Source organism: Oxyura jamaicensis, chromosome 15, assembly GCF_011077185.1.
Source record: "Oxyura jamaicensis isolate SHBP4307 breed ruddy duck chromosome 15, BPBGC_Ojam_1.0, whole genome shotgun sequence".
NCBI classification, from domain to species: Eukaryota; Metazoa; Chordata; class Aves; order Anseriformes; family Anatidae; genus Oxyura; species Oxyura jamaicensis.
The window spans coordinates 205,755-221,894 of record NC_048907.1 but is presented as its reverse complement, the minus strand read 5'-3'; the positions used below and the strand labels follow the sequence as shown (position 1 = coordinate 221,894).

General features: G+C 38.3%; 2 protein-coding genes across 10 annotated transcripts; one reads left to right on the top strand and one right to left on the bottom strand.

The window, feature by feature from the left end:
• The first annotated feature begins 85 nt into the window (after positions 1-85).
• On the top strand, positions 86-5,677 carry HSCB (HscB mitochondrial iron-sulfur cluster cochaperone). Of its 3 annotated transcripts, none has more exons than XM_035340739.1 (6): positions 86-389; positions 459-555; positions 1,079-1,168; positions 1,693-1,837; positions 2,703-2,750; positions 5,545-5,677. In XM_035340739.1, exons 1-6 carry the CDS (start codon positions 163-165, stop codon positions 5,583-5,585), a joined length of 648 nt encoding a protein of 215 aa, XP_035196630.1. In that variant the 5' UTR covers positions 86-162; the 3' UTR covers positions 5,586-5,677. The 3 variants fall into 3 exon arrangements, with proteins under 3 accessions (XP_035196630.1, XP_035196631.1, XP_035196629.1); XM_035340740.1 differs by lacking the exon at positions 5,545-5,677 and adding an exon at positions 3,183-3,936 and having other exon boundaries at positions 87-389; XM_035340738.1 differs by lacking the exon at positions 5,545-5,677 and adding an exon at positions 3,993-4,580 and having other exon boundaries at positions 163-389.
• On the bottom strand, positions 4,736-15,986 carry LOC118174933 (solute carrier family 2, facilitated glucose transporter member 11-like). Of its 7 annotated transcripts, none has more exons than XM_035340717.1 (12): positions 15,809-15,986; positions 14,037-14,135; positions 13,205-13,365; positions 12,076-12,200; positions 11,434-11,563; positions 10,026-10,174; positions 9,680-9,867; positions 9,035-9,145; positions 8,823-8,924; positions 7,230-7,305; positions 6,555-6,682; positions 4,736-5,646 (listed from the first exon to the last, which is right to left on the bottom strand). In XM_035340717.1, exons 1-12 carry the CDS (start codon positions 15,851-15,853, stop codon positions 5,443-5,445), a joined length of 1,518 nt encoding a protein of 505 aa, XP_035196608.1. In that variant the 5' UTR covers positions 15,854-15,986; the 3' UTR covers positions 4,736-5,442. The 7 variants fall into 7 exon arrangements, with proteins under 7 accessions (XP_035196608.1, XP_035196607.1, XP_035196610.1 ...); XM_035340716.1 differs by having other exon boundaries at positions 15,301-15,949; XM_035340719.1 differs by having other exon boundaries at positions 15,701-15,949.
• Positions 15,987-16,140: the final 154 nt, after the last annotated feature.

The following is a 16,140-nucleotide window of genomic DNA, read 5'->3' as shown; positions in this document are numbered from 1 at the left end:
TGCGCGCGCCCGACGCCGCACTCCCAGGTGGCGCACCCCGCGCCGCGCGACCTCCCCGCCGCCAGGCCCACCGCGCGCGCGCCCCGCCAGTGCTCGCTACGAACTGGGCCAATGGGGGCCCGGCCGGGCGCGCGGTGCTGCTGGGAGCAGTAGTCCGCAGGGATGCAGGCCGCACTACGGCAGCATCTCGGCGGCGTGCGGTGGGCGCTCCGCGTTTCTGAGGCGGCTCTGCGGCCTCGCTGCGTCGGGCCGGCCTCTCCCCCGGCCCCGCGGTGTTGGAGCTGCGGCCGTCCCCTCCCTAGCGCCGAGGGACTGCCTCACTTCTGTCCCGGCTGCCGGGCCCTGCAGCCGCCGGGGCCTCGTCCTGACCTCTTCCGCCTCATGGACTGGTGAGTGCCTGCAGGGCGGCCGGGGGCGCAGCCGGCCGCGGGCCTCACGCCGCCTTCTGTCGCCCACAGTGACCGCTCCTTCCGCCTCGACGTGCAGCGGCTGCAGAGGCGCTTTCGGAGCCTGCAGCGCGCCCTTCACCCTGACCGCTTCGGCCAGAGGCCGCCGGTGAGTGCCCGGCGGGCCTCGTCTCGTCGCGTCGCCCGCCTCAGCGCCGGCCGCCCTCAGCCCCCGCGCCCTATTCTCCCCCCCCGCGCTGTGCCGGGGCCTGGCGGCACGGCTCGCCAGGCGCTGCGGGAAGGGGCCGGGCGCTCGCTGTACGCGGGACCGTCGCTGCCGGGGTAACGAGGCAGCTGCCCGGCCAAACGGAACGCGTGGAGGCCCTACCAGCCTCGTGCTTGGGGATTTCCAGGTTTAGTTCCCACAGATCTTAGAAGAGGCTTCTGCTAACCGACTTGTTGCGGAGGATGGTGAGAAGGTACTGCTGAGGTTCTTTATTATGTGACGTGACAAAACTTACAACTCTAGATAGTTCTCTCCCCGTTCTTTTTATTTCTGTTAAAATCAGCTTTCTATTTTACGTGCATTTGTTGCTGTAGGAACATTGTTTCTATGCAGGCAACAAAGGGTAATCTATTTTGCCACTTCTTACGAATTCGTTAAATAAGCATTATTTATGTTCCATTTGCAGAAAGAACAGCACTACTCAGAGCAACACTCTTCCTTGGTTAACAAGGCCTATCAAACCCTCCTGAATCCTCTCAGCCGTGGCCTCTATCTAGTAAGGAGTCCATTACGTATTTTATCAGTGCATCAATAATAAGTCATAATGGTAGTGCAATGAATCAATTTTATACAATTCCTGTGGTACCATCATTCACATGCTAATTTGTGTTCCCCTGAAGAAGAAATAGGATTACCATGGATTTAAAAGAAGCTTGTCTGAAAGTTAATCATCCTTCCCACTATTTCGTTTAACATATTAGTGATTATTATAACCTCATTTCCTGCTTCTACCATACCCATTTGTTACCACCTTCATGGTTATTTGTTACGTGCTTTGACCTTTGGCAGCCTTTATTATATTTTCCTGCTTTAGTTAACTGCTGATTTTTATGGTCCATCTATGGAGTTAATTTTAAGACTGACCCAGCTTTATGCAGATTTCATGGAATAAGCTTAAAAAACAGAAATTTTATTGGATAAGAATCTGAGTAAGCCTTACTAAAAGACTTAATATTCAAGAAAATCTTACACTGAAATAAATGTGAGAATGTGTTTCTAAATTCCTCTTTTCTCCACCAGTTGGAGCTGAATGGAGTAGAACCAGCACAAGAGACAGACTGTGATGCAGATTCAGAGTTTCTCATGGAAATCATGGAAATCAATGAGAAATTAGCAGAGTCTGAAAATGAGGAAATCTTTGAAGAAACTGAAACTTTAATTAAAGGTAGGTTGAGATCTGACGTTTTTGTACAGAAGGAATTTATAATCCTGTATCTTGTGTAATATGGAAGTGTCTGAAGATCCTTAACTTACTCAGTTTATTTATTTTAGTGCCACTATCATTAAATTCTGTTGTCTCAAACTGACTTGCTGCAAGAGCTTTTATTTTTCCCCAAATAAAAATGTTGTCTTTACCAATTTATGCCACTTAAAATCAAATCTGGCTCAGGAAAATCTAAATAACAGTACCTATTCTGATGACAAAATAGGTATATATATTGATTATAAAAAGAAACTTCTCATTCAACCTCCACCAGATCAGGGCAAGTAGATTCCTTGAAAGGAAAGAACCACTCAAAATAAAGTTTATTAAAATACCTGACTGAACACATGAAATAATTTCTTAATTTATTCAGGCATTTCATTACTTTCATCTTCTTCAACTTAGCAAACATTGTATTAAGTGATTATTGTCTTTATACAAGCAACTTTCTTGTTTATATTGTTGAGGATAACCAAAACATTGAGTTTCTTGGTATGTTTAATTCTTTGCAATAACAAGAACATGCCAAAAGTAATAAGAATAACTAGAATAAAAACTAACTAGAAAAGAAGCAATTTAATAGTAGGTAGATTTCTGGGAAGCTAGTGAACACAAGTGAGTGAGGCATTGCTGTCTGTAAACCTGTCTAAATAAAGGAGTATGTTTGAAATGATAATAAAAATAATTGACAGCAATAATATGGGAAGCCCTCTTGTCTCCTAAAAGACTATGATACTAGTAATTGTTTCCCACCACAGTCAGAATGCACTGGTATTAAATATACTGAGTATGTAACAAAATCTGAATAAAATAATTTGTTTTACAGTAAAACAAGAAGAATTGACCAAAGAGGTGACCGCAGCTTTTGAACGAGGTAGCTATTTTAATCAACTATTTAGTCACCATATATGTGTTATAAATGCTTAAGAAAAACCATGTTCTCCCTTTGCAAACATTTTCTGAACTATGGAACAGAAATACTGTTTAAACAATTGTTCCTGTTTGATGTTTAAAATACATACTTCTAAACGTGACCTTTCTTTTGACTCAGGAAACTCAGGACCTCACATTTTTATTTGAACTTGTTTTTTTTTAGTATCAGTTAATTCCATTCACATCAAAATGATCACTTTAAACAGGAGCACAGTCATTATGAATTTTTGTTTGTTTCTCCTAATACTGGGAAGGACAGACTCTTTTCTTATTCAAATTTATGGCCTATTTGATGTTTCAAACTTGAATTTGGGGAGATCTTTTTCTGTAGACTTGAAGCTGTCAGCAAAATAGTCGATGCTTTTCTTTGCAGTGGAAGTCCAGACTGCCTAGCACTGAAGCCGTATAGCAAGACAAGATGTGATGCCCCATTTAGTCTAAGGTATTAGGGCCTTCCTGCACAACAATCAACAAAACTTCATTCCACAACCAATTAATCGACAGGAGCTTGAATCATTTCAGACAAGATTTTTACACTGGGAAGAAGACTTTCTCTCCTAGGTCTCAGAGTTCTTTTACTGTTGGTTTATGTAGTGTGTGCTGCATTGTAAAACATCAAATGAAAAGTAGTAGCAGCTAGGCCTGTACGTGAAGAATTGTAACTTCATAACATGCCATTCTTTGTTCTGTGAGATTTAAGGACTTTATCTATCCTTGTCAGTAGGTGATAAACCATCTTTCCCCGCCAATTACTCGTTCAGTTAAATAACAATTGTTTCAGTATCAGTTTGGAATTGCCCTTGTTTGTATCAGAGTGCTATGAATCTTGCATTTTTCAGTGATGGTAGTTGGTCTAATTATATACATTCCCCCGTTTCCGAAATGTCTGTATGATCTATATACTTAAAATTCCTCAGTGACTACATTAATACTATAGCCACTTTACAGAAAAGTCACATTTCCTTTCTCAGTTGTATATTCTTACATATTTTGTGGAACATCTTTACAAAACCTTAGAAGATGGAAATAAACAGACACCATGTTTTTAATAGTATATGGGTTCTCACAGCTTTTGCAGTTCTTAGTTCTGAAACAATTGCTGTCAATGAAATCTTGAGATCCATTTTGAAAATGAAAAGTCAGTCCTCCTTCTGTAAATTAGTAATTTTTTATTTCATTTCAGATGATCTTCAAGAAGCTAAGAAGCTTCTAGCCAAAATGAAATATTTTGCAAACTTAGAGGATAAACTAAAGAACAAGAAGATGCCTTCCTGATACTGCCTCCTTTACCATTAAGAATTAAAGTTATTTTCAATTAAACATCTCATTTAGTAACCAAAATCAGAAAAATGGTGTTTGACTTCTAAATTTTTCTTAAAAGTTTTAATTCTGAGAGAAGGAAGACAGAGAAGAAATTCAGTGCTTACTGTAGCACAAAAAAGTACAGATGGAAGCAGGACATGTTTACAGCCAGAAAAACTGTAATTGAGTAAGTTAACACTACTGTCCTAGCAGAATTACAAGTATAGAAATTATTTTCAGAGAGAGACACTTAAACAAAGTATACAATTAAGATTTCTTTTGATTATTAAAATGTGAAGAGTTTATTTTAAGTTGAGGAAAAGTCCTTCATGAAATAATGAAGGTTAAACAGAAAGCTCATTCAGCAGGCCCTTCAAGCTCTCTCTTAGTCTCATTGTACGTGTTCTAGCCAACCATCTTGGAAAAATCTTCAAAGGTGAAATATATATATATATATATTTAAATCATCTATCTTCTTTTCTACTTTGTGCTTTTTGTGTTGTTGAATTTAATCTAACAGGAAATGACCTTCAAAAACTAGAAGGGCTTTTACACTGTTGCACAGCTGAAAATGTTAATTTTTCCCCCTGCGTTGGGAGGGGGGAAAAAAAAACAAAAACCCACTCAAGTGCCAGAAACTTTTATTATTACCCTTTAAGAAACAAACATTCATAATAAACATCATTACTACTTAATATAAGAAAAATTCACTTAGGTGCTCTCCCGCCTTTACTTCTTTGATATAGAATGCCTGTGTCTTTTTACAGTTACAGCAATAGGACTAGAGGAGGAATCTCCTTAAATCTTTCAAATAAATTATTTAAATGAAAAACAGCAACTAAATACCTCAAGTTAATAAATTGACTAGAATTCTTCAAATATTAGTTTCACAGAAGCTCATGTTTGGGTTCTAATGCCTCAGAATACTAGGTATGCTTTATTCAGCAAAGCATTAACATATGCTTGATAAGTGAATTTGAAGAGGGGTATTAGAAATAAAAGAACAGCTACTGATTTGTATTGCCTGTCTGACGAAGTCTGCTGGAGGCAGGGGAGAGTGGGATTCATTTATCAACCTCCACCAGCATTTCTTACAACATCAAGTTGTAACTAAACATTGAGTCTTCGTATATAATGTTTTAATAGCACTTCATCAGTATCTGTTTTAACAGCGTATCAGAAAGATTAACTCGCCTTTTAATTAAGCTTCCTATAAATATACATGAGGAAGTAATAAACTACTTGGTCATCACATTGCATCACTAATTTAGAGGACAGCACTCATAATTCTCATTGAAGTAGTTTTATAACAGCTGTGGAATTACACAGATTTAAAATTCATCATGGAGTTGTCTTCTTTCATAAAGTTCTGTTTCCTTTTCTTTGTTTTTTCCTCCAAAATTAAGTTTGTGAAATTCCTTTTTGATTTCCAGAAAAGACTTGTTTTTTGTCTCAGGAATTACAAGGAAGATGAAAGCAGCAACTAAGGAACACTCCAGTAAGAACACCAGAAAACAATACTGCTTCAGTCCTTTCTGAAAATAAATTGTATTTATTTGATTGCAACACATTTCAAGTATGATGGGGGGGGTTGGAAAACAAAATGCTTTGTTTCCATTATTCCCTTACACTACCACCCAGAGACTTAAACTGTTTAAACATGCATGTGTTAATGCATGCACAGAATTAGTGTGCAATAACATTATTTTTAATAAAATCAAACCATACATTATATTAATCATGTATAATGTAATGGCAAGTCAGCATTTGCTAAAATAAAATTTTCATGAATTTAGATATTTTAAGTTGGTAACATTTAGCTAATATTTTAGGTTCATAACATTTTTTATGAATGAAAATTTGTAGTGCCCTATATGAAAAATAAATACCTCTTGTTCAGAAGCAGAGAAGAAAAGATTATCCAGTTGAGACAGATACTCTGCTGCATGCTCTTCATGCATGTTTTGCTCTTAAGTGCTAAACCAAAATGTTAGTCTAGAAATAAAAGTCTATATGTTTTTTCCTAACAATTTTTCTGATCACAGAATTCTCTGTATGTAAGTTTAGTGGGCTCTCAAAGAAGATACAAACCATTAGCCCCAAGTACTATTTCTACTCTGACATAAAACCACAGGGAACTATCAAGAAATGTTTTATTTGAATCTCAGTATATGCTTACATTTTTCTAGTTTTGATACCTTCTGTTTCTTGTTTTTTAATCCAAACCTTTCATGCATTTTTTTTTTTTAACTTAACAATTTTACATATTAACATACAAAAATAAAACAATACCTTTAAGAGGGACTAAATCTAGTTAGGCTCAGATGAGGGTTTGTATTTATCTTATAGGAGTTATTGTATTGAAAAAAAGCAGTTTGATGGAACCTGGGACAGGAGATAGTGGGAGGTTAGGCAATTAGGAAAATGTGTTATGCAAACTTACCACTATAAAGGGAAAGAGCATTCCAATTGTGAAGAAACTAATCCAACTAATAGTCCCTCCTATCATGTAAGCAGCAGGACGTGAAGACTGTATAAATAATTCAGCTGTCAGGGTATTTGTTATGCCACCTGGGGGCGAATGAGTTTCGGAAACAGAACAGGTTATTGTAAATGTGTGCAAAGTACTTCTGATGCCAGAAAAATTGAGTTGCTTTTCAATATGCCACTAGTTGATCCCATTCTATTGTTAATAATAAATAAAGTATTCTTAACAGCACCTTTCTGAATCTACTGCCCACATAGTAAGCATTCTTCTAAGAATTAGTCCTTTTTCAGCACGACTGCCAAGGAGCAAGAATCCCTTTAAAAAGCATAATGTTCTTTTTCCCTTGCTTCTTGTATGACATGACTGAATTAATGGCCAGAACTAAGACTCCTGTCTCATGTGTAGCTGGCCCTGACAAGAATGCACTGTAAGTCTCAGTTTCAGGCTATATAGACTGAAACGATACCATTTTGCTAAGACTGCCTCACTTGCATTCCTTAACCAGAGAGCATCAGCAGCCATACAGTAAATAGCTACTGCTTGGCTTAACACAGCAGAGCTGCAGACATTTCTCCCTCCACACTCCAAGACACAGTTCAGCACTTTGAAACATTCTTTACTGGGTGATACCTGGTCCCAACCCAAAGCTCAGTATGAAGGCAAATATAGATGTCATGCTCACATAAGGCACCCATGAGTACAGTTCCTGGAACGGAAAAAAATAATAATGAAATTTTAGTTTAAATTTTGATAATCCAGTTTTAAAATTGAGCTTAACAGTTACATATCTCTCAGCTATTTTATTTCAACTAAGACGAAGTCATTCATGGCTGCTTAAGGCAATTAACAGTACTGATTCAGAGAAAGTCAGTATTGTTCATTTCAATTTTTACAATTTTTACTAAGTTGTGTCTAGTACTTCTGTCGAGATTTATAATTAGTCCTCTAAGACTAAAAATGTACACAAATATAAAAAGTCACAATTTTCAGTGTTTATTCTGGTATTTTATAATGATTAGATAACTCATAGGATCATTACTAAGCACTTTCATAGCGTAAACAGATTTTTCTCATACATTATGAATACATAAGTTCAACAATGCAGCAAAGAAATGCTAGGATTACTAAATACGTGCATATGAAACTAGGTGTGTTAGATAGTCCAAACCTAAGCTTGAAATGTCATTATTCAAAAGCAAACCCAGAAATTTACAAAAGTTACAATAAAATGATTAAATCTAGGCCTCTGACTACAACCTGCCTTTTTTTTTTTTTTTTTTCCTGTCCTAGCAGATTAATTTACACCAACCTCAGAAATTACCATAGGTGCTTCTTCTGTGGCCTGCTTGCTAATCTGTGTAGCCCTTAACCGTACTGTCCCTCATCAGACCTGAAATGTGACTGTGCAAGATTTTCCTGTTTAAAGCCAGATCCTGAAATTGAGGGGGTAGACAGAGAAAGGACTGCAGCTCTAATTCTCCCTTTGTCAGATAAGGATTTAGCAGGCAACCAGATACTGAGTGAATTGAGTTGCTTGCTACACTTGCATCACCTTGCTTGGATTATCTAAAGGTAACAATGGGGCCCTTAACATTGCATGGTAAATAGTACGGTCTGCACAAGACAGATTTCCTCTAAACATTAATTTCAGGAGATTTGTGGGACTACCTTATTTGAGCTGATACAGTATATAGAACAATTAACAATGCATCTGTTATACCACATCCAAACGTGAGGCAGGATGTTGTCTTCATATGGTTAATTTTAGGTACAATGAATATCTTGAGTTTACATTGTTTTTGTGAATTTACATTTAATGGATTTAAGCATCTTTTGAATTTCAGCAACCTTACAATATTTTTATTTTGCTTTACAGTTAAGTGAAGTGGACTCTGATGCCTAATACCATCACTATCTAGTATTTAATCCTAAAATTACTTTAAAAGATAGAATAAACACTATTTTGTCATTGCTTTTTTTTTCCCCTCACCATTAAACCCGGTTTCAATTTTAAAACAGGTACAGGATCAAATCTTATCTGAGAGCTTTTTCTTATTTTATGGAAATATAGCGGGAGAATCAATCAAATCTTTCCGTTGTCATTTTTTTACATTGATGCTTAAATCGATGCAGCTCTCATGTACCAGCTGCTTTTGAGTGTCACAGATTTTCACTCACTTATAGTCATATCATGTAATATAAATTATGAGTCCTTCTTTACACCTGGTAAGTCAGAGAGAATGTTAAAACAATGCTCCAAAGGATCATAAGGAGGTATCCCCCAATGATAAGATATCTTCTTCCCACGTAGTCGATCAGTAAACCCTATGGGTAAGACATAATATTTTATTATTAGACCAAGCTCATATTTACCAGAGTTGTTCTTCAAGCATTGTTATTCTTCATGCAAGAAGGTAGAAGAAATTGGTACATACACAGGTGAGGGCTGTGAGACATTCACAAGCTCCAGTGCCAAGCGTCACATACGGGATTTTTTCTGCTGAGATCCCAGCTTGTTCAAAAATGTAAGTTGCATAGAAATAAATCTACAAAAGGAGGAAGAAAAGAAAAATGAATAAAAGAATTGAGCATTCCCAATAGATAAATTGTTAGTTGGAGACAAAGTCAAGTTCATACTAACATATTGCTGAATATATTTTATATTGTGACTTTTTAATATGATCTAAACAGCAAGAAGAACCTGTTAAATTAGCATCTAGGTAAATATATTACTATCATAAAAGTAAATATAATTATTCAACTTACTAAATATGTTTCATCATTCTTAAGCTACATATTATGGGATAAGCTGATCCACCTTTATTTACTTTTTCAGAAGAATAAAGATGTAAACACAAAAAATAAGTCATTATTCAATGCAATTTACATACCAAAAACATGGAAATGAAAAAAAAAATGAAACAAATGTGTTCCACTTTAATAAATATGAATAAGACAAGTGTTCTTTCTCATCCCATTTCTCTGAGATTCTCTACATGTGCCCCTCATTTTAAAAAATGCCTGAAAAATAAATGGAAGTTAAATAATTACTTAAGTTGTTTTTAAGTATGAGATCTTACAGCATTTATCCCACTGAGCTGCTGGCCCATAGTCATGACAATCACAGTAATGAGCTGCCATCTCACACCACGATCAGTGAATAGTTGCCAGGGCTTCCTGGGTTTCTCCCCATCTAAGGCAAAACATTCCTGCTGTATGTCTTCCATCTCTCTTTGATACTGCAAAGAGCCATGAAATCGCTTCAAAGCTTAATAAATAAATAAATAAATAAATAAATACATAGGCCAAACGGTACTAGGCAATGTAACTATGCTGTGTTGATAAGAAGAAAAGGAAAATCTGGAACCCAATATACTCATTGTACCCTTTTAAGGATGCAGAGAAAGTATATACACTGTAAGTTACCTTTGGCACAGCTCAGCTCATCACCTCTGTCAATAAGAAGATATCTGGGACTTTCAGGAAACCATGGCAGGAATAAAAGTTGGGCAAATGCTGGAAAAGAGCTGCTGGATAGCAAAAGAGGCCAATACATTTCTCCACCTAATAATTCCCTGGAAGAGGTGTGGAAAAAAAAAAAAGGAAAAAAAGGTAATTAGCTATCGGTGGCTGTTCAGAAGACTACTGAAAGCAAGATGTTTGTTCCCTGTAACCAGTTACCTGTCTTGTGAACCTCAACAGAAGGAGGTTCAAAAAGTATTTTCCACACACTCTGAAATCAGGTTTCACTTGGGAATAAATAAGCAACACTGTTTTAGTGCTGCTTATTGCTGTGTTGGTTCCAAACATTACTTTCAGATTTGTTGCAGCAGCGTGTTCTAGTGATACAGGAAAGTAAGAACTTAAGGACTTCACTTTAAGGTCAGAACCAACACTCCTGTCTGCTTTTGAAAATCATACAATAACTTGCCATAGAAGGGAACACAGAAGGTCATCTGATCCCGCATCCTATTTAAAGTTGATTGAATGAGAAAGCGTATTTACATAGAAAGAAAGGAATTGTTAAAATTGATACAGTTAGAATCTGCATGATGATGTGTTGCGGGCAATATGAATTTGTTATAATAGAAAGTGTATTGCATTTTAAATATTGACCTTAGGTTATGCAGTCTAAAGTTTATATTCTAGTTTATTCAAACCTAAAGTATCCAGCAAAATCAGTTAATTTAGAAGGCGGCAATAAAGACAAAAGGGCAAAAGACAAAGGGACAAGGACAAAAGGACAAAGTTTAAGGGCTTTGGTAGTGGGACAGAGAGGAGAGAAAAAATAAGAATGTAGATAATATAAGAATGTAGCTGTTACTCAGCGTACTAGCTCTTAGGGCAGGGGGAAGTTTCTAGCAGACTTCATGGAAGAGGCTTTTCTTCTTGAGGTTATGTAGTCTCTATTCCTGGATTTTTTCAAGAACATACTGGATAAAGTCCCTAGCAACCTCATCTGATCTCACAAGGGACAAAAACAGCAGCTGTACTACAATATAAAAATTAAGAGGCCTTCAACTTGTTCTCAAAGACTTGTTCTCAAGTCCTGTTGTATGAATTATTTTATACTTCTTTGTCGCCAGCAAGAAACTGCAAAAATATGAACTTGGCATAAATGTGCTTGTTTAACTGGTGCTGTTCTGCTTTGACTCACCTACACAGAGAATAATTCCCTGAGGAGATAAAAGCAGTTATCTTCCTACAGGTAGACGTTCTGGATGAAGTCATTCACTAATGCTACAATGACTGTTTTAAAGGGAGCTGCAGGGTATTGGAATTATTTAAATGTGAGTAATGCACAGTAGAAAAAAATTTTAAAAAAAATTCTAACCTCAAACCAATTATTTGTCCTGTCAGAATCCCCCCAGTCAGAAAGATGGAACTACCCATGGCCATGCCACCTCTAAGATGTTTTGGGGCAACCTCCCCAATATACAGAGGTTGCACACAGATCCCAATACCTGCAAGCAAATGGAGAAACATTTTCCTATTAATAGATTGTACCTTTATTGTTTTTTCCACAAAGCATATGCTATGCAGTGCATACCCTGGATTTTTGTGCTCAAGAACGCTTTATTCCTTTACAATAGTCTGTTTATTGAATAATACTGAGAAGTCATTAATGAAACACTTCCTTATTCAAACTTATTACAACCACACCAAAGATACGGTTCTCCATGCCTTTACAAACAGATCATTTCATGGTAGGTCAGTACTACAGGACTAGTCTTTTTAGTCTCTAGATTTTGCTTTGAAAAGAGTAACTGAACCAAAATGTGCAGAAAATTGGACTTATTTGTATTTCTCTTTGAACTTAACTGCCTTCAGATTCCATAGTAAACAACAGAACATTTTTATCATCATATCTACAAAGCAGTGTACAAAGATGTATTATAATACTTAAAGAATCACCAGTAACAATAAGTTATTATTCACTGGAGTTTATTGAAAGTAGGAATAGGAAAACATTTACCTGAATTTATACCAATCAAAAATCTTCCAACAATCAGTAACTCAAACAAACCAGTAGGAAAACTGATCCCCATTAAAATGGCAGCCAGTACTGCAATAATATTATTCATCAAAAGAGCTCCTTTCCTGAAGAGGAAAAAACAATACAGAAATTAGCAATAACAGGATTTTAAAAATATTTTACTTTTTGTCAATAGGGAAAAAAATGGGCTCTGTAGTGATGAAACATGCTATTCACTGGAAATCTGATACAACTATTCACTCATAATTAAAAATAAAGTCTAAACATAAAGATAACTTATATCCTTATAAAGTTTATAAACATAATTTTCCTTATGAGGAAAGGCTGAGAGACCTGTGCCTGTTCGGCCTTGAGAAGACTGAGAGGGGATCTTATTAATGTTTACAAGTATCTTAAGTGTGGGAGACAGTGGGATTTGGCCAACCTCTTTTCAGTGGGGACAGAACAAGAGGCAATGGCCACAAAATGGAGCACAGGAAGTTCCGCACCAACATGCGAAAGAACTTCTTCACGGTGAGGGTGATGGAGCACTGGAACAGGCTGCCCAGGGAGGTTGTGGAGTCTCCTTCTCTGGAGAAATTCAAGGCCCATCTGGAGGCCTACCTGGGCAACCTGCTCTAGGGAACCTGCTTTGGCAGGGGGGTTGGACCTGATGATCTCTGGAGGTCCCTTCCAACCCCTGCAATTCTGTGATTCTGTGATAACACAAGACGGAAATGCTTGACAAAGCAGGAGTGTGGTTTTGTCCATTCATGCTGCATCTATGTGGAATGTTTACGAAATGTTACAGAGTTCACAGCGTGTCCTTACTATCAAATGTGTGCATGTGGGACCTGTGTTTTCATACAGTACTTCCATACTCTTGCTGAGATTTCAATAAATGTAATGGAAAGACTGGACTGGAAAGCTTTAAATCTGGGTCATCTTTTAAATCACATTGGAATAAAATGTAAAATTCTGCTAGAAAGCTCTTTGAAGTGAAAAATATGTATAGTCACCTAATGTACATTGTTTCCCACTCCCACTTTCCATTGATTTCCTTTACATCCCAGTAAAAAGGTAGGAAAAGAAAACATGCTCTGTGTCTGCCTGCCTATGTGTAACTCACCTGCCTAGCCGAATTGCCATGCTGCCTCCAATAAGGGCTCCACACAGGCCTCCAAGTGAAAATATAGAAGCAATGACAGACCAAAGAAAAGTCAACAAATCTGGACTTAATTCCATGCGATAACGACTAATCCAGGTTTCATTTAAGAACCTGTGAATATGCTGCAGCAGAAAGGAATGATGATATAAGTATAGCATTCTATGTATGCCCTTCTGCAACTCTAATTTTCTTCTTCCTTTGTTATAGTATTCATGTGTCAAAACTTTTAAACGGTCATTGTACATGTTTGATATCCTAAAAGTTGCCTTTAGAAACTCTTGAACTGACACATATCTGTACTCAGAGGCTCCTGTTCTTAGTCAGCAAACAAAGACTTCACAGATGAACAAAATTCCTGGACTCTCCCTCTATTTCTGGCATATTACATATTTCACGAGTAGTGAAAATACCTATGATGGATACTCAGACACTACAGATGCAACATTTTTGCCTCTCTAAGGTGGCCTTTCTCAGTAAGGACTGCTGTAACTATCCTTAGTATTCTGGCCTAAATTAGTCACTGTTGTAACCAGAAAATGTTACTTAACTTATTTATTCTGTTAATCCTTCTAAAACAGATTTTAACAGAGCTATTTATATGGGATTTTTGGCACTTTTGTCTGACACAGAATACCTCTGATAGGAGGTATTCATAAATTCATGCAAAATCCTTCTGGAAATCAGCAGGAATCTTTCATACTGATTTGGATCCCAGTGCCACCACAGTCAAAGTTTATTTGTCCTCTTGGTTAGACAGGATACCTCCATTACCGCAAAACAGACAATATTTTACCTGGGTGGGTGCATTGATAATGGAAACATTATATCCATATTGAAAGGTCCCTCCAATTCCCACAGCGCAAACAGCCAGAAATAAGGTCCAGCTGGGAAACTAGAGAACGAGAGAATGTCGGGTATGAAAAGAGACAGACCCTTGAGCTCACATGCATATAATACCCAGGACAAAAATCAGGACATATTTTTTTCAGGCAGTGAAAGTATTTGGTTAGAAAATGACATAAGTTCTCAGGTATCTATAGTAGGAAAAACATTTTATGCTGACTTTGGCCATGATCACTAGTATTCTTCAGAGTCACAACAAGTTTTCAGATTAACTGTAGGATATACAACCACTTCATAACAGTAACAGTTATGAACTGCGTGAATGCTTTTTGCACACACCATGCTGCTCATGGTGTCTGGTTTTTACGAAAGAATTTTAGGACTGTGTGTTTGGTGTAAAAGACACAATAACTCCATATGAGAATTAACATACTCATAAATTTTGTGTCTTGAAAAAAAAAAAAAAAACACAAGAAATAACATCATCCTCATTGAGAGCTACAAAAACACAGTAGCACTGACATAGTTTTATCAGCAACACAGGGATTTAATTCCTAACTCTGCCATCGACTCATTGGACCTGAACAAGCCACTTCATTTCCCTGCACCTCAGGTTCCTGACCTGCTAAAAACTTTTTGTGAAGAACTTCAAGCTCTACTCAGATGAATCATTAAAAATTATTTATATTTTACAATTACAAGAAGTATTCCTACTATATCATTGTATTGTATTGTAAGCATTAAAACAGTGAGAAGACAGCTCGGGGGGGGGGGGGGGGGGGCCCAGGCAGAGGGGAGACACACAAGCCCAGAATCATTAACATACATCATATGTTTTTATGACACCTCCATTTTTCTTCCTGTCCAAAACAGTCTGCTCATTAGCCATCACAGGTTGTGTCACATTGGAGTTTGAGCCCAGACTTCTTAGAGCATGGACAACAGCCTTATCACTTCTACTTCATTTTAGAAATATGCCACAAATAAAAAACTGTTTAACATTCAATATAAGATCATAAGAATCAGAAAACATGCTTTTACAGTTTCCATTTTATGACACGGATTGCAGTCTAAGGACAATACAAAACTTTACAAGCCTAATCATGACCTAAAAGTAAATGTGAAAATAAGAAAATGTCGCAATCATTAATCACTGTTAAAGCTAAAAACTATCAGCAGGATCCATCTTCAAAGGCCACGAATGTTCTGCTTACCTTGCTGCGCATGCTAGACCCTCTCAGTAGGGGCTGGTACTCCATTCTTAGCATGGGCTGAATTAGATTTCCTTTGCAAAATTTTAGTGAACTGCACTACAGGAACAGAAGGTGCCAAAGAGATGAAGCTTTTATTGTATGAAAACAAAGAATTTTGGGTTCACCTCTAGCCAATGGGATTCTTCGCAACAGTCTGCGACTTTCTTAAGATGGAAATGTCCAGCGTTCATTAGGTCTTACGAAGCCACGACAGCAATTAAGTAGCTCACAACAGCAAGTTTCCCCAGTAATACATTTCATACCACTTTCAATTTCTTCATTTACATCGGAGCAGAAAACATACCTTCAGTCACCAGTTAGCTATAGACTTCAGCTACTAAGGAAAATGACAGGCAGTTACCTTGTGCTTCCGCGTCATACCTCCTGTTGCTCCCAGCTAGAGCCCCAGCTTCTTCCCCGAAACCACAGACCACGGAGCTGACGGAAAGCCGCCGGCTGAGCTCCTCATCTGACTGGGATTTGGCTGCTCCCGGGGAGGCCCGCCCCGGCCCATCGGTTCTGGCTGCAGTTCGCGAACAAAAGCGGCTCTGTTTCCACGTTCCCTCGAGAGGCCAGGGCTTTACCGCTGCCGGGCAAGGAGGGTGCCTCCCGCACGACCCCATGCCAGCAGTAGCGGGACGCGGGCGGCCGCCACACTTCCCCACGGCACAACAGCGCGGCGCCTGGCGCCCCGCGGCCGCCGCGCAGGACTACAGCTCCCATAGTGCCGCGCGGCCGCCGCCCAGGACTACAGCTCCCATAGTACCGCGCTTGCCTTCTCCGAGCGGGGCGAAAGGCCTG